Source organism: Phyllostomus hastatus, unplaced genomic scaffold (genome assembly GCF_019186645.2).
Source record: "Phyllostomus hastatus isolate PE091 unplaced genomic scaffold, TTU_PhHast_1.1 phas_contig_495, whole genome shotgun sequence".
NCBI lineage: Eukaryota > Metazoa > Chordata > Mammalia > Chiroptera > Phyllostomidae > Phyllostomus > Phyllostomus hastatus.
The window spans coordinates 2,423,098-2,444,056 of record NW_025333895.1 but is presented as its reverse complement, the minus strand read 5'-3'; the positions used below and the strand labels follow the sequence as shown (position 1 = coordinate 2,444,056).

General features: G+C 42.8%; 1 protein-coding gene across 7 annotated transcripts in view; it reads left to right on the top strand.

Moving 5' to 3' along the window:
- Window positions 1–20,959, top strand: part of MAPKAP1 (MAPK associated protein 1) — a 208,809-nt gene that overhangs the window by 90,858 nt on the left and 96,992 nt on the right. For all 7 annotated transcript variants that reach the window (XM_045846402.1, XM_045846398.1, XM_045846401.1 and 4 more), the window contains one exon: window positions 17,025–17,201. In XM_045846402.1, the coding sequence (XP_045702358.1) occupies window positions 17,025–17,201 (177 nt within the window). The remainder of the gene's footprint in view (window positions 1–17,024; window positions 17,202–20,959) is intronic.

Here is a 20,959-nt window from a genome sequence, read left to right as displayed (position 1 = left end):
TCATTAGCAAGTAATATCAGGTTCTCTGAGAAGGTTTGACCCCATATTTGGTGGTGAGAGTAGAGTCATAAAAAGCAGTCTTAAGTGACATCTAAATGGAAACATGAATGAGGAGTAAGAAAATGTGATGCGCCTCTGACTGGTGTGGCTCAGTGGGTTGGGCACCATCCCACAAATCAAAAGATCCACGGGTTCAATTCCTGGTCAGGGCACACAGTGGGTTGTGGGCCAGGTTCCCAGTTGGGGGTGTGCAAGAGGCAGCCAATTGATGTTTCTCTCCCTTTTGTTCTCCCTCCCTTCTCCTCTCTCTAAAAATAAATAAGAATATATATCTTTAATGTGATACATGGAGGTCAAGAGGGTTTTCTAAACAGAGGGAAAACATCACTTCTGTTTGTGATGGCCCTTCCAAATCATGCTTTAAATTCTATATTCTGCTCCAAATACATAGAGATGATAAATGAAATATGTTCTTGACATAGTTGTGTTTAATAACAAGACAAACATCCTGGTGGGCTAGAAACAGAGCCAAGCACAGAAGCAGGCAGAGTGTGCTGGGAGTAGGTTCTCTTAGGGTACTGCTGTGGACACGCTGTGAATGAGTCTTACCAGTATGTGAAAACCAGATTTTTCTCAGGCTTCAGGACAACTCGGCAGGGCCTGAGGGGGTCAGAGACCGCGGCCATCATTTCTGGGTAGAGAACAGCCTCAACCGTCTACCTGTGTGCCGTACACGCACTGTTATTTTCTAAGTTTACCATGATGTCAGAAACACAAAAAGAATGGGAAACACTGCTTGAAAGTATGTGGCCCAAAGGAACCTCACACCTGGATGGGGATCAGAGGAAGTCCCACTGCTGGAAACCAGATGCTAGGGTGGAATATTCCTGCCTGCTGTGAAAAGAAACAACACAGCTAACTTGGTCTGTGACTTGTTTAAAGTTGTATTTCTGGCAGGGGCGCAGGGTAGCAGTAAGACCAGAACCTGGCCACGAAGTGACTGCGTTGATGGTAGCCCTGGTGTTACCAAAGCATAGGAACCTTGTGCAGCCAGGCATAAGGCCTGGCTCCAGACCAGAGGCCCTGCTCCGACAAAGATGGAAGCGGGTGGCAGTGTCTGTAAAAGCATTAGACAGGAAGCGGGGAGAGAGGAGGGCGGGGGAGGGAGAGGAAGAGAGAAAGTGCTTTTATTCAAAATGATCTAGCAAATTCAATTCGAAAGCAAAAGAGTATATATAACTAGTACCAAGACAGAAAGACAGTAATCAGAAGAATTCACTCCCAACAAAATGTAAGAAGGCAATCTGAAAATTAGTTTCAGATAAATATGTTTAAAATTATCAAAGAGATGAAGGAATACCATCCATGGTAGAATTCTAGGAAATTATGAAACAAATGAGCAGATGAGAATCAAGAGGTGGATTTAGAAAAGAGCCAATTAAAATACTGGAAATATAAAATTCAGTTTTTAAAGTTTAAAAAAAGTACAGGATAAACCCTAGAGTGGGCACAGCTAAAGGGGAATGAGTGGAAAGATAGCACTAATGAATTCCACCTAGGATGTAACACAGAGATGAAGAGATTCGGAGAATGAAAAATGAGTAAATTAAGAGACACAGAGGAAAGATTGAAAGCCTCCCACTTGTGAAGCAAGAAATGGAGGGAAGAGCAGAAAAATAGTATTTGAAGAAATAATGCCAGAGACTCTCCCAGAATTGAATGCAGATATGGATGCATCTTCATATTAAAAGTACATACAAATTAGCCCTGGCTGGTGTGGCCCAGTGGATGAGCGCTAGACTGCAAACCAAAGGGTCGTCAGTTCGTTTCCCAGTCAGGGCACATGCCTAGCTTGCAGGCCAGTTCCCCATTAGGGGGCGCTCAGGTGGCAACCACACATTCATGTTTCCCTCTCTTTCTCCTTCCCTTCCCCTCTCTAAAAACAAATTAATAAATAAAAATACATACAAATTAAGTGAAAATATACCTTTTTAACAAATTGGGGTGGAGCAACTGGACATGAATAAGCCAAAAAAAAAATCAACTACACCCTAAATCTCATACTACGTATAAAATCAACTTGAAATTAATTGTGACTTGCATGTAAAGTGTAAAACTATAAAACCTTTAGTAAGAAACAGGATAAAATCTTTGGGCTAGATGAAGAGTTTTATATACATGATTGATTCGGACCCCGGCCCGCGGGGTCCGTGTGTTGTGGACGCGACAAATAAATTCACATGGACTGCAGAAGTCCTGCAGAGAAAAAGGGGCGGCCTGGGCACTCTCTGAGAGACAGAGGGCGCTGACCTTGCCTGGGCAGGCATTATGGCTTTTCTGGGCACATCACATTGAGGATGGCCCTCATTTACTAAGCAGAGGGTGGCTTTAGGTGGTTACCTTTTATAGAAAACAAAGGAGAAGATGTTGCTAATTACATCAAAGAAGAAGGATATTTGCAAATGCAAAGGGAAAAGTGGTTGAACTGATTCCACTCATCCTCGGGAGGTTTAGCATAGATTTTAGGAAGTTACTTTAAAGATATGCAGTAAATATTTGCTGCCTCAATTCAGGGTGAGAGAGTTTTAGCAAAAGCAAGTCTCCAAGCAGCCTAGGTGCAATGCAGGCCTGATTCCCCACAGGAGAACCTGCCCATGTGCGTGGCTCCTGTGTGCTGACCTCACTCCCTGTCAGTTTTCCGAATCAGGGGCTGGGCTACATTCCCCACAGCACGTGGAACGGTCTCCTATACATGACACTAAAAGTATAATCCATAATGGAAAAAAGAAGATAGATTGGACTTCATCACAATTAAATACCTTTTTTGTACAAAAGAACCTTTCTTTCCTCCTTCCCAGCCCAAAAGCTGTCAGGCAGCAGCCATTCTGCTTTCTCCTTTGCCATGGACCAAAGTCTTCATCTCCACCTGGCCAAGGGGGAGGATAGGGGTTGTGGGAGGGACTTGGCCAGTGGCAGTGCATGAAACAGTAGAATTTAAGGCAAAAATGTCAATAGGGATATTTTGGTAAACTACATAATGAAAGGAAGAGCCACCAAGATAATATAATAATTCTGACTGTTTATGTATCTAAAAACAGTCTCAAGATATTTCAGGGGGGTTATAAAGAGACATTGACTGGCCCTGGCTGGTGTGGCTCATTTGGTTGGAGCATTGTCTCATAACCCAAAGGTTGCAGGTTCAATTCCCAGTTGGAGCACATGCCTAGATTGTGGGTTCGGTCCCCGGTCTGGGCATGTACAATCCCCAGCTCATCAATGTTTCTCACTTTCCCATCCTATTTCTCTAAAAAGCAATGGGGAAAAAATGTCTTTGGGTAAGGTAAAAAAGAAAAAGATTTTTAAAGAGGCAATGACTGATCCACAGTCAAAATGGAACATTTCCATGCATCCCTATCAGAAATTGGTAAGTAAAGCAGAAGGGAAATTAGTAAGGAAAAGGAAGAGTCAACCAATTTAATTAGCAATTCTGAATCCCCCAAATAGAGACTGTTGAATTAGTGTGTAAGCCTCTGAAATTGAGTACATCTTATTAAGAAGTTTATTCCTGAAGTATATCCAGTGTGTTAACATTTTCAAATAGTTGCTCTGTAACTATTTTGAATCACAGAATTACACTGAATTTGAACAAACGATCATCTTTTTGAAGTTTTTTACAATTCTTACGTGATAAACAGAGTTTCTCAGACCTGTTTGGTATAAGACAGTCTATAAAGTCAGTCCCTGGGATCTCTTCCTGTCAGACAGTGTCGTGGAAAGTATTTTCTTTCCAGTTTGTTTGCACTTAAGTGTTGAAATAGGCCCTTATTTGGTCCTTATTCGATCTTTCCCAGTGGCTTGGCCCTTTCAGAGAGCTTCATTCACAGACCAAATTGCTAGATGCATGGGAAACCATTCTTCCAGTTTCATTCTGGTTGTCAAGAAAACCATTTATTTAATAATATTGTTCTTGCCTTAGATGGCATGGCTCAGTGGATTGAGCATGGGTCTGTGAACTGAAAGGTCCCTGGTTTGATTCCCAGTCAGGGCACAGGCCTGGGTTGCAGGCCAGGTCCCCAGTTGAGGGTGGGTGAGAGGCGGCCAATTGATGTTTCTTTCTCTCTCACATCAGTGTTTTTCCCTCTCGGTCTCTCTCCCCCTCTCTCTGAAAATAAATAAATAAAATCTTTTTAAGAAAAGAATATTGTTCTTTTGTCTCTGTGCCGTGAAAACTGTTTGTGGTAGTAAGAATGGAGACTTTAGCTGGGATTCTTGGCTTCCTTTGTTAACTCTTGATCAGAATTGGAATGTGGCATTTAAGCCGATTTCCTGCTTATTTTAATGCAGTGATTTTAGGAGAAACTAAAGATCTACTTGGAAGAAACTAACTGAAGTCATTTCAGTCTCTAGGTAGTTGAATTTTTTAATTTAGACTTTATTGTATAGATTCATGTTTATTGAATTTTGATCAGAAAATATAGCCTATAAAATTTCTGCTTAGAGACTTATTTATATTTTGCAGCTTGCCATACAATAAATTTTTATAAATATTTCATGGATTCTGGAAAAATTCTGTATAGGTTGCAGAATTCAATATATACTTATTAAATCAATATCTCTAATCACTATCATGTTCTTACATGTTTTGACTATTTCATCTATGGGTAATTAAGAAAATGAATTATAGCTGCCATTTTCTTGTGTGTTTCTGTCAAATTCTCCTAAAATTTCAGCAGTTTCCATTTCACTTATTTCATTGCACAGAAGATTCATGCATTTCATATCTTCATTGTGAACTGTACCTTTTCAACATAAAACAGCCCTACTTGTTTTTTATTTTGTATTGTGTCCTGCCTTGTTCTTTGCTTTGCTTCCATACTATTAGCTTTTCTCCCCAGTTTTTCTTTGCACTGGTCTAGTCTAATGTATCTTTTTTAAGCCTTTTACCTTTGCCTTTTTGGTTTAGATATGATGAATAATTTTGTGAGGGTTTTCTTTTTTGACTCAGTCTAAGTCAACTTCTTTTCATAAGGAAGTTTATCTTACTAACGTATACTGTAACCAATGATATGTTGGTTTCATGTCAGTCAACTTGTTTGAAGCTTTGTTTTTTGTATATATATATTTTTAATTTCAATTTATTTATTTGTTATTCTGAGGCTGGTTACCTATAAGATTTTAAAACATTTTTAATAGACTTTATTTTTTAGAACAGTTTTAGGTTTCCAGAAAAAAATTGCACAGAAAGTATAGAGTTCCCACATATCTCCTTCCCACATCTCATTTTTACTTCTTATCAACATTTTGTATTAGTGTGGCACATTTTTTACAATCAGTGATCCCATACTGATACCTTATTATTTTTTTACTTTATTTTTTATTTTTTTAAGATTTTATTTTATTTATTTTTAGACAGAGGGGAGGGGAGGGACAAAGAGAGGGAGAGAAACATCAGTGTGTGGTTGCCTCTCATGTACCCCAAACTGGGGACCTGGCCTGCAACCCAGGCATGTGCCCTGACTGGAAATCGAACTAGGGACCCTTTGGTTCTCAGGCCAGTGCTCACTCCACTGAGCCACCCCAGCCAGGGTGATACATTATTATTATTATTAACTAAAGTCAGTCATTTACATTAGAGTACGCGCTTTGTATCATACAGTTCTGAAGATCCTACCAAATGAAGCGGTTTTACTCCCCTGACGAGGAACTGTGCTCCATGGGTCTGTCCCACCCTCCTCATCTCTGGCAGCAACTCACCTTTCTACTGTCCCCATAGTTCTTCATTTTCCGGAATGTCAGCCAGTTAGACTCATAGTATTTGTGGCCTGCTCAGACTGGCTTCTCTCACTTAGCAATATGCACTTAAGGTTCCTTTATGTCTCTTCATGGCTTTGTAGCTCATTTCTTTATATTGCTGAGTAACAGTCCATTGTTTGGATGTACTGCAGTTGGTTTTCCCATTCACCTGTCATAGGACATCTTGACTGATTCCAACTTGTCAACAAAGCTGCTGTAGACTTCCATGTGCAGGTTTTTGTGTGGGCGTAAGTTGTCCATTCATTTTGTCAAGACCTGGGAGTGCATTTGCTGGATTATATGCTAATACTATGTTTCTCTTTCTAAGAAACTGCCAAACTATCTTCCAAAACATATAGTTGCACCATTTGGTATTTCTATCAACAATGTATGAGAATTCCTGCTGCAGGTTCTCACCAGCATCTGGTTGTGTAACTGTTTTGGGTCTTAGCTCTTCAAATAGGTGGGCAGCTGTATGTCCCTGTTTTAATTTGCAATTCCCTAATGAGGTGATGTCGGGCATCTTTTCATATGCCTGGCATCTCGTATTTATCTGCCGTTCACGGCACATCTCCATGCCGGCTAGCCACATTTCCAGCGCTCAGTAGCCACATGTTGGAAAGTGCAGCTCTGCAGCATGTAAGAGCATGGTAAAGCCGTGCAGTGGAGTTCACTGTGGACCCGCTCCATTAACACGCAGCCTCAGCCGTCCAGAGCCCTTGAGGAACTGATGGGCCCTTGGTGGGTTTTGTACATAGTTGAGGGTTTATCTTATTCAGTATAAAATTTTCTTCATTTTAACAGTTTTTCATAGAAAGCCCTCTAAAATGTGTTAACATTTTCCTCTGCTTTCTTAATCCATGTGTTATATAGTGGCTAAGAGTGTGGGGTCCAAAGCCATGGTCTGGGTTTAAATTTGATAGTGCTACCTATCAGGGTGGGTTTTGGATTAATTATTTCAGTCTCAAGTATTCCACTTCTTGTATAAAATGAGAACAGAAGCTTCCTAATAGGGTAGTATGACTATAAATAAGAAAATACTTGGCAAGTGCTCTCAGTAAATGTTCATTTCTGGTTTTGCTAACTACTGTACTATAGCCAGCTATCTCTACAAACAAAACTAGTTGTAATTCATCACCAGTGGCATAATGTAGCCCTTTCCCGATGGCTCGGGTAACTCTGCTTTGCCGTGAAAGTGTACAGGAATGTTTGACCCTACATCACGTTTTCTGACAGCTTTGCAGTTTGAGTTCTTTACACTTCTCAGTGGCTGCCCCCTGCCCCCCTTTCCTGCCGTCTGCCTCTCTATACTCTTCTCTCTGTTCTGGGTTTCTGATCTCTATTCCCTGGGGTCAGCATTGAGAACCATTCACCTAAACAATACAGCCTGTCAGGCCCTTCCCATTCTGACCCCTAGCTGCGCCCTGCGCATCCCAACCCATCACGTTCTTTAACTGGCGCTTTGTGGCACCAGCACTGTGTCTGCTTTTGCTGTTTTCCTTAGTCAGAAATGCCTTTCTCACTCTTTCCGTGAGATCCTGCTCAATCTCGAAGGCTTCACTCCTCCATCATTTCTTCACTCAGCAAATGTTTACAGAGTTCCAGGGCCTTGGTATTGAGGATAAATAAAATGGAGAACAAGAGAAATTTGTCCCATTCAAAAAATTTAGTTTCATGGGGAAGAAAAAAAAACAATCAAATGTATTACACTTCGTTCCTGGCTCATTTCACTGATCATTTGCATAGAATGAATATTTATTGAGAGTGTGCTATGTCCCAGGCACTTTGCTGAGTGTGCACTGGCGAATGGAACCCGATGTGGGCCCTCTGTCGTGGATTCCATGGTTTAGTAAGGGGAATGGGCAGAAGATTCAAATAATTAAACCAAATAATGTTTTCTTACAAGCTGAGCTAAGCACTCTGAAGGAAAGGAAGACTGTTTATGAGAGTCTAGCTCTGTTGCGCGTGGGTCACTGGCCAGCAGTGACCACGGAACGCTGTGGATGGCTCGACAATAAACACGCGAGAAATAACAACGTGCACAGAGACAAACCAGTTTCTGTGGGGAAGTAGGGACAGAAATGGCCACCCCCCCAGTGGGGGAGCGCCGATCCACCGTCCATACCTGCTTTTATTAGGCTCATTTTGCATAATAATTCAGGCAAAGTACAGTACTCATTTGGGGAAGTAAGGAACTATAGAAAACAAAGAACTCTGCCGGTCTATTGAGTTGGGGGTCAAAGAGCTGTAAGGCTGAGGAACAAAATAACTTCCTCCTAAGACCCTTCTCATTCAACTGAGAGCGTTCCAAACAAAGAAGGTTTCACAGTAATTTACATGTTCTTTCTTAGGCCTGATCACCCCGGGAAATCCGCACTTCCCAGTACCGAGCTGTACTACCCCGTCATTGTTTCAGGCTTAGGTGGAGCGTGGGAACTAAGGCCACCGAGAGATAAGGAGATTTTCTTCCGGACGCTGAGAACTCAGACTTTGTCAAAGCCGAGGAGTGAGGGTCCATCACCCCCTTTTGCTGCAGCCCCCCAAGTCCTTCTTTCGGGGGGCCTCCCAAAGTGATCGTGCCTGGCTTAGGTCGTTCTCCCGTGGGGAATCTTACCCGTCTTTGGCTAACTGACCAAGCCTTTTGGGGGTTCAGTTATGAATAAAGCAGCAGAAGCAGCATTCCTGCCAGGAAGATAAGCTTTTGTCTCCTTGCTGGCTCACGGTTCCAAGGGCGTTCCCTTAGCCTTAGCTAGGCGGGGGTTTCAGCTTCTGATACCAGTCAGGGCGGTTCCCAACATAGCTCGAGAGTGCAGCTAGGGAGAAATTCCCTGAGAAAGGGACACCAGAGGCATTTGAAGGGCAAGTCTCGGCAGACGGAACCACGGGGCAGCGATGCTGTGGCAGGAGGAGGCGTGTGGCGGTCAGGGAACTAAAGCAGGCCAGTGCGGCTGGAGCACAAGGAAGGGGAGGGAATGGGGGTAGGGACAGACGAGAGGTGGGCAGGGCCCACAGTGGAGACTGAGAGACATGGGCAGATTCTGGAAGCACTTAAGAGGTGAAAATTCATGTGACTCAGGAACGAATTAGCTATCGGAAGTGCGGGAGAGGGGAGGCGTCAAAGATTTCTGCCTTGCACAGCTCCGCATTGTGCCCTTCGCTGAGATGGGGAACACCGGAAGACCGCGTTTTGTTTGTTTGTTGGTGTGTGAAGGGGAGGAGGAGGGGCGGCCTGAGTTCGGTCTTCTGCCTGTTAATTTCAGATGGCTTTGCTGTATCTAAGGGAAGTTTCCAAAGACTCCTTTATTTATATTTGCATGTTTGGAGTTTAGAGAAGAGAGATGTGAGCTGGAAATGGGAATTTAGGAGTCATCCTCATAGAATTAATAGAAGCTTCCAGCATGGATGAAGAGAAGAGATAAAGGCCCAAGACTGGACATTGAAAAACTGTGTGGGTGGTGCTGCGGAAATGGGGTATCCTAGACAAAAAAAAAAGTCGGTTCAGAGCAGGGTCAATGAAGAGTTTAATTTTGGACGAAATGAAAGCTGAGGTTATTTCAGAGATGGATCCAAGTGCAGAAGTCTTACGAGGAACAGAATACATATGAGTTTGGAGTCTGAGCCACATCTATTTTATTGGCCTGTGTTTCCCAGTCCACAGTGCTTATATTAATACATAGCAAACGTTCAACAGATAATTGTGGCATGAATAAGAGAACATGGGAACGTTCAAAGTTCTGGACTGAAATTCTCCACCCTTGCCATGGCCGGGAGGCCTTTCTCCAGGTGTCTGCTAAGATGAGCTGTATACAAACCTTTATTCATTAAAAATCACTGAGCTGTATGTTCACAACTTGGTGATATGTTTATCCAAGTGATAGATGAAGGTTTGGAGGGAGTTTTTGCAGACACTTTGTTCGCTGAGCTGGACAGAAAGCTTTCCCGTCATCAGCATTTCTCAAATGCCAGGTCCGCACACTGCTAGGTAATAAACTGGTAGATCTAACACCCTGGAGTGCCTGCCGTGTGTGTGTCCTGCTCTATGCCAAGTACTCTAAGTGTATTATTTTATTCCTTGTAACAGCTTTTTAAGTCATACATAGTAACAGGAGAGAAACGGAGGCTCAGGAAGTTAAGTAACTGGTCAAGAGCACATATTTAGCAAGTAGGAGAGTTGGGATTTGAGCCCCGGTGTTACTCCATTTCCCTTGCTCTTAACTACCAAGCTATACAAAGAAGTGAGACCCTTCTCATGGTGATAGCATCAGGGATATTATAGCTGTTTGAGATTTTCTTCCCTCCCTTTGTCCCTCCATTTTTTTTATTTTCAAAATCACGTCTTCAGCAAGCATTTACACGTTGTCTATACCAGCCGGGCCCTATGCTAGGCAGTGGGGACACAAACAGTTAAAAAGCAAAGTTTATATCCTCAAGATTCAGGCAAGTGGATGATGCAGACACCAAATGACACAGTTTCAGGTTCATTGTCACTGCATCTTGCTATAATAGTGGACAGCCAGAATGCTGTGGGGACAGAGAGAAGAGCTTTTCTAATTCTGCCCGAAGGTGGAGGCCTGGGTCCAGTCGGGGTGGGAGGGATGTCAGGGAAGACTTCCCACTAGAAGGGATGAATCTCAGGAGGGAACCATTCACCTGGACCAGGAAGTGGGAGGGTCGGGCCCGAGAGGCCCGAACAGCGATGGGAGCTGGCACTAAGTACTGACCAGGGCACTGCAGGCGGTTGGGGTGATGGAATGGGAGGAGAGAGGGTTGGAAAGCAGGCGGAGTATAGTGGAAGGAAGGCTTTATGGAAACCGGTGCTTTCAATGACTCTTTTGTTTGTATTCTGAAGGAAAGGTTTTAAGCAGGGGGTTGACAGTATCCCAGTTGTGTTTTTGAAAGATCCCCTGGTAGTGGGGATTGAGGGTGAATGTTTACAGGGCAAATTTGTAACAAACTTAGTGAGTTTCTGAACCTTAGAATTCCGCCAGCTGAATTTGTCTGAAGAATCTCTCTAGTTCGGAGCAATACAAAAGAGGACTTTCCAGAAATGCCAGAAATTATGGAACCTGCAAAACAAGGATGTTAAAACAGCTATTATAAATATGCCCTATATGTTCAAGATGATGGAGGGAAACATGAACATAGGAAAGAGGTCGATTTTTTCAAAAACCCAAAGGGAACTTCTACAGGTGAATAATACAGTACCTGAAATGAAAACTGTGCTCAATGAGGGTAACAGCATATTAGACACTACAAAAGAAGAAAGCAATGAACTTGAAGATGTAGCAATAGAAACTGTCAAAAAAGGGGCTCAAAACAATATGAAGGTCTTGCTTGCACTTAGAAACTAGTGGGTATTTTCTCCCTAGAACTTTTTTTTACCAGAAAATTTAGACTTAACTGTTCCCTTGTGAGGTTGATGTGGCTTGACAAACATTATGGTAATTTTCTTTTTTTTTTAGTTTTTACTTTCTATTTATGGGATTTTTGTTTGGATAAAAGGAAATCTTCACAGTCTTAAAAATCTTTTCTCTGACTTCAAAGAGATGAACTTCTAAGCTGCAACCCTCGGGAGCTTTCTGTCTCTTGCTAATGCCTGACACACTTTTAACATCGATTCTGTCATCAGAATAAGCAGCAAAGCCCAAATAATGAGAGTTCTGGACATTTCAGAATCATGCGCCCATTTATTTTTCATTTAAAAAAAACAATAAGCATCCATCTGTCTGGACATCACACTTAGTGTGTTTTGCATTTTCCAAAATGAGTCGATTTTTATGAGTTGTAAATGGAACACGTGAGATTACATTTGATAGAAATCTGGGATGCTTCCTGGAATGCTCCTGAATTTTCATATATGAATTCAGTACCATTTATATGTGGGCTAGAGGCTTCTGTGTCTTCATAAAAGCCATACTGGTCTTTGAACATAAAGTGAATATTGGTCAATAATTCAATGGAATAAATTTTTCTAATGGAAATGTTTAGACTTATCTGATAGAATATGAATAAGTGAAATTCAGTTGCATGTATTTATTAAAGCTTTGGTGCTATATATCTTCAACGCCCCCCAAACAGTCTCTTTTTGGCAACAGGCTCCATTTTGCATCCATTCACCGTTCAGACTTCCAGCTCTTTCCACAGACTTCATGGTCTGTGAGGTCTGCTCCTCGCACATCCGCCCAGCTCTGAAGCTAAGCCTCTTCCTGAGGACCCAGTTGCTCTGTACTTGTTCCTTAGCCTCTTGATTCTTCCTGCCTCTCTGGCGTGACCTACAGTCAGGGCTTTTGGGTTTCTCTGTCTCACGCTGTCTGCCGTGCTTCTGTTAGATAGTTAATTCTGCTTCTATGTATCAGAAGCTTGAGAGTAGAAGGGAAAATCTTGGCAAAATGAGAATTCTTCATACCAGGCACTGTGCAGTGAATTAAGTCATTTCGTTCTTGCAAGACCTGTATGTAGTGGGGGTGGTTATTTTCTCTAATTACAGAACTTGGGAGCAGAAGCACCACACTTAGGAATCGGGATGTGGGGGAGGCAGGCCGCGCTCGGAGTCTTTAGGACAGGCGGTTCTTTCCACGCAGTGGGTGAGAAGTCTCCCACCCCCCTTTGTACTGTTCCGTATTTCTAAACTTTCTACAAGAAGCACGCATTGCCCTTATCCAAAAATAAGTATTTATAAAGAGAAATGAAAGTCACACTATTCATTGTGCAGTATCTGAAAAGTAAAGAAATTTAGAAAGAAAAAATGTTCATCGCCTAAATGTAAATAGAACCTTTGTGAACTTTTTGGTACCCTTCCTGTTAGCCTTTTTATATGTATATAACTGAATAATTTCACATAGTTGTAATGATCTCAGTGGCTTTTCCTCCGTTAAGGAAGTGAGACGCCAGTACTCCACCTTACCTTTTACCGAGCCCTCTTCTCCCCTGGTCTTGAATTTCAATCTCTGCCGCATGTGTGTTGCCTAGGAAGCCCTGTTTGGTTAACAGGTAGCAGTGAAGCAGGCAAGAAAAGCTGGCGGGGTAGCCCACTTGTGTGGAGCGTCATTCCGACCTGTTAAGATTGCAGGTCCGATCTCTGGTCAGGTCGCACACCAGGAGCAACAGTGGATGTGTAAGTGAGTGGGACACAAACTGAAGCCTGTCTGTCTGTCCTGTCTGGCTCTCTCCCTCCCCCACCCCTTACCCACTTCTTCCTCTTTCTCTAAAATTAATTTTTTTAACAGAAGAGAAAAAATCACTTATTTTCTCATTAAAACACACAGTTTTAATAATACCATTTATGCTTTTGTATAGATAAGAGTGATTCATTCCGCACATGCACGTATTCATTCATTCAACAAATATTTGTTAAGTTCCTCCTAAATGCCAGCCATTTTCTCATCAGTAAGGATGCAGAGACAGTGGAAGGACCCTGCTCTCCAGAACGTAGTTGCATAAATAAGAAACGGAGCAACGTAATAGTTACATGCAGAGATATTAACCAAGCTCTGTAAGACCACACAGGAGAATCACTTCTGCAAATGATCATGCTAGGAAGATCGGGGAAAGCTTTTTACAGATAAGAAATGGACTCAGAGAGATTTGGTCACACAGCTGGTTAATGGTTGAGTTGGCATTAAAACCAGATCTGACTGCAAAACCTGTCTTCATTCCACCGAACTATGTCAGAAGGAGGCCCCCTTGTTTTCACTGTTTTGTAAGTTCTAGATGTCTCTATTTGGGGAATTCCCGAGTCAGGGACCGCAGTGGCCGGTTTCTCTCCCCACTTGATCAAAGAGCAATGAAACAGAAGCAAGGAGACCTGAGTTCTCTAGAACCGGCCTTGCCCCTATTTAACTGGGTGACAGTGGGCATTTCATTCCTCTTTTCTAGGCATCTATTTCCCATCTGTAAAAACAAGGAGGTTGAAATAAATCTCTCTAAGCTTCTGATTTTTTATAAGCCATGTGTTGTGGTTTCCTCCTCCTTTTCTACGTATGTAACATTTCCCTAGAAACACACTGTGTGGCTTTGGCAGAGAGGTAGGTGGGGGTCCAGAATGAGGTTTCTTGACTACCTGGGTTTGACTCTCAGCTCTGTCACTTACATGCTGTTTAATCTGGAGCAAAGCACTTGACCTTATTGAGCCTCAGTTTTCTCATTTGTAAAATGGACATAATAAATGACAAAGCTGATGGGAAGATTCCGTGAGCTAAAGCCTCTAAACCACTTGGCAGAGTGTCTGGCACATAGGGCTCAATAAATGCAGCTAATGATACTAATGGTTACTAACTATACTGGTACTAATCTGAGTCCTGACGCAGTTTTAAAGTCAGAATACCACAGTGGCCTCTTTTATTATTCTTTCCTTTTTAAAGACACAAAGGAACCAATGTGTCCGTGCCCAGAATACGGAATTTTAGTCATTTTCTTCTTAGGCGTTTAATTAAGAGGTTTTAGAGTTTGGAGCACTATTTGCTGCTAAACCTTAATGATAACCCAGAGAAGACTTCCATTAGTTTTGTCTAATACAGAGCGAACCATTCATTCTTCTCCTTGCTGTGTCCCCAGTGCTGAGGACAGGCAACAGCCAAGGGCAGGCACTTTGCAAATGTTTCTTGAAAGAATGAATGATTTCACACTGTGTATTCAAGAACTGGGGAGAGTAAGAGTGCTTGCCAGTGAGTCTGTTGGTACAGGTCTGAGCCTGTGGTGTTTGTTGAGTTTGTTTTGAGGGGACTTGGGGGCGTCCCACGGCAGTCAGTCCAGAATTCTTCCGATAGCCATTTTTGGCTTTCTGCTTTGATCAATAGGCTTATTATTTGCCCTCGAACCCTCTGCGATGCTGGGGAGTGACAGGCATTCCTCGGGATGATTTACACGGCAGTGAATAGCTTGCTTCACCAGCGTCTGCCCTGTTCACAGAACCCCGGGGGCTCAGTGGCCCCAAGGCTGGAGCTCAGTGGACATGTGACCTACAGTCACAGATGTGTGCACGTAGAACATGTCACTGAGTTTCATTGTCGCTGCCTCCTCTAGTGTGCATCCACAGTGTGTCTTCATGGACTGACATAACTACCCCAGTTATTTTCCTTCTGACTTCATTATAGTTGCCGTGCCATTTACTTATTTATTTATTTATTCATTTTGCCTCTGTCCTCTGCTCCACACTATGTATCATCTCATCTAATCCTGACAGCCATGCCTGAGCTACGTGATTACACCCTTTTAAAAAAAAAAAAAAAGATTTTATTTGTTTATTTTTTAGAGGGGAAGGGAGGGAGATAGACAGAGAGAGAGAGAAACATCAACGTGCGGTTGCTGGGGGTCATGGCCTGCAACCCAGGCATGTGCCCTGGCTGGGAATCGAACCTGGGACACTTTGGTTCGCATCCCGCGCTCAATCCACTGAGCTACGCCAGCCAGGTGATTACACCCTTTTTATAGAAGTAGAAACTGAAAGTCGAGGAGGTGAAGCTTATTTTCTCCGAAACCACATAGCCCATGAGTGCTGGAACTTAACGTTGAACTCAGGTCGTCCTGGACACAAAGCTCTTTGCTAGCACTCCGTGACCTCTTCCTCGTCCGAGTGCCTTCCTTCTGCTTCTGCAGTGTTTTGTGTCTAAGTTAGCGCCCCCTTGCAGACCTTTAAGTTTCTCATTCCATTCAGAGATGAATCTTAAATTTCTTAATAGCATTGCAAATACATGAAATTTATAGTGACAAACATAGCCAGATTACTTTCTTGTTATCCATCCATTTAGCAGATTTACAGCTCCCATTAATTTTAATCTGTCCTTATTACCTGTTTTATATAATAAATATCTCTTAATCGTGACAGACTGAGTATAGATCACCTGAAATAGGCTCTCTCTCTCAATAAGTAGAATTGCAGCAAAAGATTTGTGAATTAATTGGGAAAATTGCAAATCAGGTAGTCAGTGAAATAATTCATTGTCACATCCAATCAATAAACTTTGTAAATCAACTCATTTAATTCAAAAAATGATCTATATAGATCAAGCAACCAATTAAACAATTAGCATATACTTTGCAATTAATTAATTTAAGCATCAATCATATAATTAAAACTCCAATTTAAGCTGCAGAATTTAGAATCCCATTGCCTTGTGAACTAGTAGATTCATGCTTCTTAATACTGGCAGATTTGCACTTTCACAATTCAGCTTTGGAGCAGGGTATCTAAAATGTTTTAAGTTGATTTCAGCTTTATTTTAAAAAATATTTATTTGTTTTTAGAGAGTGAGGGGAAGGGAGGGAGAGAAACACCGTTTGGTTGCCACTTGCACGCCCACCTCTCACATGCCCCCAACTGGGGACTCAGCCCTCAACCTAGATATGTGCCCTGACTGGGAATCGAACCAATGACCTTTTGGATCACAAGCCAACACTCAGTACACTGAGCCACACCAGCCAGGGCTGATCTCAGCTTTGAATTGTCTTTATGTTGATACAGTTTCCCATCCTTTTTCCGCAAATTGACTTTTTACTTCCCCAAAGAAGGAGAAGGAAGTGTGTGTTGATTCTAAACTGGGCGAGTCTAGAATCTGAGATTACTGACCAGATGTTCCAGGCGAGTGAGAAAAGTCCATCAGCAGTTGATCAGGATAAATCAGATCATTTGCTTTACTCTGTTAAGTGTACTTGGTGTTTGGAATCAGATGCTGCCAAGTGAGGCTGATTTTCCTCAGAGAAAGGAGAACTGTATGGACTGTTTTGGTTACCGCATGTACTTCTCTGGAGCTAGAGCGGGTATTTTCTTGGTCCTAACGTAAATCAAAGTCCATTGATTGCCCCCCAAATAATTTTCTCTCCTTTATAGTTTTGTGTATCTCTTTTATGATATTTATTTTATTTACATTTATATTATAGCTAATATAGTGCTGACCTTTACCCCCTCCTATGTCGTAAGCTTCCTTGAGGCTTGATACTAAATCTCATCTTCAATCTGAGGGATTCTGTGTCTTACCTACAGTAGGTGCTCAGTAAGTATTTGTTGGAAGGATAGAGTATAGAGGCTCTTGTTTCACGTTGGATTTCCCCCTTCGCACTGCTGTGTGTCTTCTCATCAGATGAGGAGGGAGTTGGGGGATCTAATCGTACCTGTAGGCTTCGGGGTGAAGAACGGCCGTACCTCAAGTTCGCGTGCCGTGCGTACATCAGGGCCTCTGGTCGCTGTGCTGCTTCCTCGCCGTGGTGCTCACTCCCCTTTGTGGTTTCCCTTTCAGTGACAACGTCAATGCCTACTGCCTGCACATTGCTGAGGATGACGGGGAGGTTGACACGGACTTCCCCCCGCTGGATTCCAATGAGCCCATTCATAAGTTCGGCTTCAGTACTCTGGCCCTGGTCGAAAAGTATTCATCTCCTGGTCTGACATCCAAAGAGTCACTCTTCGTTCGAATGTGAGTATTGCTGTGACTGTTGCTTACCTCAGTGTCTCACCTCTGCCTTCTGTGTAATTTTGGATTTGATTTTGGTTTTGTTCATCAAATGAATATTTGGTGTCTGGAGAGTCCCAGTGTAATGATTACCTCCAGAGAGATGTGGGGACAGCGCTCGCATTGTGTTTCACGCTTCTGCCCCTGCGTTAAATACAGACCGCGCCGTGGCAGCAAACCAGGCAGGTCTCTGAAGGTCCTCTCCAGGAGCCGGGCCTCTGGACGTGGTGGGGCGCTTTGGAGTCTGCGAAGCAAGAATTCTCTTCACGGAATCCAAACGAAATGAAAATGGGCATCACAGCCACTTCTCTCTTGTGGCTTAACATACTTCTGTTTCTCTCCAGCTTTGTTCAGATCCAATTTGATTTTTCCTCTCGGTTGCCTTCCTTTAGACCGAGCAGAGGTTTTTAACCTTGCCTGTGCCTTTGGCAGTCTGGTAAAGCATATAAAAGCCTTCTCAGAAGAGTGTTCATAAATGCAGAAAATAAAATTCACCAGACTACAAAAGAATTTGTCATATTTAAAGTTACCAAATTATTGAACAAATTGTGATAGAGTAATACGTACGGCTTTATTAATACATTGAGCAAGAAGACCCAGTGGCAGGTCTGACAGTAACTCCTGAAATGCGGTGTCAGAGGAGTGGCTGGCGTGAGTGATGCTGGAGACTTCTGCACCGGCAGGAATGTGCTATCACTGTATCTGTGATTTCTCTTCATGACAAGTCACCAGCACTGCTAACACTACTGTGATTTGTTGATTCAAGGAAATTCTAAATATCAGAAGTTACTGAAAATAAAAACGTGATTTTTATCCACCTGAATCTACAGAACGCCAGAGTTTGCCACCAGTCCCCATTGTTAGGGGAAACCGGCAGTGTTTTCTCAGCGCGGCTTCAGCTTTTCCAGCCAAGGTGGCGGCAGCCCGGCTCCTGCCATCTCCTGGGAACAATAGCGGTCCCTTTGGCACCCCCTGCTGTTAGTAACCAGCAAATTCACTATCCAAACGAGATTGCTTTAGAGGACTTTTCTACCTGTCTCTTTAAAACATACTGCCTTTGTTTCAGATTTTTACTAAAAATAGGATTATGCTACCTGTGATATATGAGTATTTTGAGTCTTTCCACCCTTGAGCAAAAAATGAGTACCCGCGTGCCTGTGGGGCTGGGGCGACTCCTCAAGCTTTAATAATTGCTGTTTTATTTCTACTATGAAGTCCTGGTCGCTGTACGTAACAGCAAACATGTTCCTCCTCCTTACATTTCAGAGGCACTAAAACAACAGCTTAAAAGAGTGTTTAAATTCCTCTGTCCTAATATAACTACTTTCATTTTCGTGTAATCATTTCCATGAGTATATATACAGAGTTTCAGTTTTATCATATATGTAGTGTTGTTTTTAGGTAACATTATATAAAAATATTTTGATATCTGTTCTTAATTCCTACGTCTTGCATTTATTGTGTGCCAGGGATCTAGACAGAGACGGCCCCTGTGCCCATGGCATTGACACTGTGGCGGGGAGACAGTTGCCCGCAGACACTCAGAACGCGCCGAGCGCTAAAACGGGAAGGGCGTGGTGTGGCGGGTGCCCGTCACAGGGTGTTCAGCTGGTTTCTCGTTCTGCTTTTAGGGAGTGACTCTATGATAGTCTTTGCTGCATCCATTTTATTTCTGTTGAATAATTTCCTTTGGATAATTTTTGTTAGTAGGATTATTGGTTAGAGTAGAAGCATCTCTGGACTCACGTTACATCGCCATGTAGCCAGCCTCCTGAAAGATGCACCAGTTCACAGTGCTGCCAGTAGCATTCCCAGAGCCCTCTGCTCAGTCTTACCGTCGCAAGGTGTCACTGGAAGGTTTTTCTTCTTACTTTAAAAGAATGTATACAGTGGTATTTCAGTAGTTTCTCCTTGCATTTGCATTGTCTATGAATAAGTGATTACATTAAAGAACTCTTCTCGTTAGCACATAATTTTTACATGTAGATGTTAACATATGATCATAGCAGTCTTTTAAACTGAAAGTCCTTTTTAAAACAATAGCTTTTAAATCAATGACTTTCAATAGCGTGGGGTTGGGGGTGGAATGGATACACCTCTCCCAGGAGAAGTGTCTCGCTGTGAACCCCATCTTGCAGGGAATGGGGGGAGGGAGAAAGGCAGACAGTAACAATAACTGCTTTAAACTTAATACTCTTTTTTTCTCCCTGGATTACTCCCATCCCTGCACTCCCACTCTCACACACACACATACCCCAGTCAATACTTTTCTATTTTAAAGTCAGGAGATTTTATTCGACATGTCTGGAGTGTTTCTGAAAACACGAGGTAAAGTAGAATCTTGATATGTGAGCATTTAGAACAAAAATGTCACTGCGTTTTCTGGTTTTTCTATTTCTTGGTTGTCTGAGGAAATAGTACAGGCTGCTGACCATTTGTCCTGTGTATATTTTCTTAGTTCAGCAACCTCCCATTCACCTTTCTGGTCTGTATTCTAAGATAGAAATTGCTTCCCTGCAAGTGCAGGAAGAGCAGACCTTCAGGAATCTCCAAGGATGTGTCCAAAGTCTCAGAGAGTGAAGTGCCAGCACAGTAGGTGAAGCTACCGTTCCTTCTCTTCATGTCCGCCTTTCCTCTTTTCATCTTCCTTCCTGCGGGGGATGAGCGGGGAGTAGCTGGGAACACACTGACCTGAATGAAGCAGGAAGAGAGAGCTAGGTTTGACAATAGGAGATGAATTCCTATTTACTAAGGTCCAACTGTATATATGCTATTTCATTTAATCTGAAAATATAGTCCAGTTTTTATTTTATTATTTTTTATCCTCGCCCGAGAACATTTTTCATTACTTTTAGACAGGAAAGACGAGAAAGATTGATGTGAGAGAAACATCAGTTGTCTCCCATATGCGCCTGGACTGGGGATCATACACCCGCAGACTGGGAACCGAGCCTGCGACCCAGGCATGCGCCCTGGCTGGGAATCAAACCTGCGACCTTTCAGTTATGAAACAACGCTCCAACCAACTGAGCCACACCAGCTAGGGCAGCCCAGTTTTTATCATGACCATTCTGGAGACATGAAGACTGAAGCTGAGTATTGCTGTCAGGCTGAGATTTGAACTTACGCCTGACTTCAAGCATCCCGCTGAGAGTTGGGACAGGGAATCTAGTGTTGGTCTAGTCTTCCAAGCAAATCTTCTTAAAGCGAACATTCAGCCCCTACTATAGTGTAATCCGTAAAAGCATGGTGGCCTCTGGAGCAAGACTGCTTGGGTGCCAGTCCCGACCTTACCCTCACTAGTGTGTGATCTTGGATGAGTTACTTCACTTTTCTATGGCTCAGTTAAGTGAGGGTAATAATCATGCCTCCTGCACAGAGCTGTTGAGAGGGTTAAATGAGTCACCAGAGGTAAAGCACTTACTTAGAACAGCGCCTGACCTGTGTAAGCATTGGCTAAGTGTTCGCTGCAGTTACTGTTGTTACTAGTAAAAATTCTTCCAGGGCAAGAACTGGATCACTTGTGTCCCGCAACACCCAGCATGGCTTCGTTACTGTAGTGGGAACGCCACGGACATTTCTTGAGTGGGTAACCGAATAGATGTCTTTGCTGCTTCTCCATTTTTCTTTTTCCTGTACTTTCTGTTTTCTACCAGGGGAAGGGCAGAATTTGGGCGGACATTGCACAGAGAGGGCTGAAATGGAATCGCTTTTGCTGAACA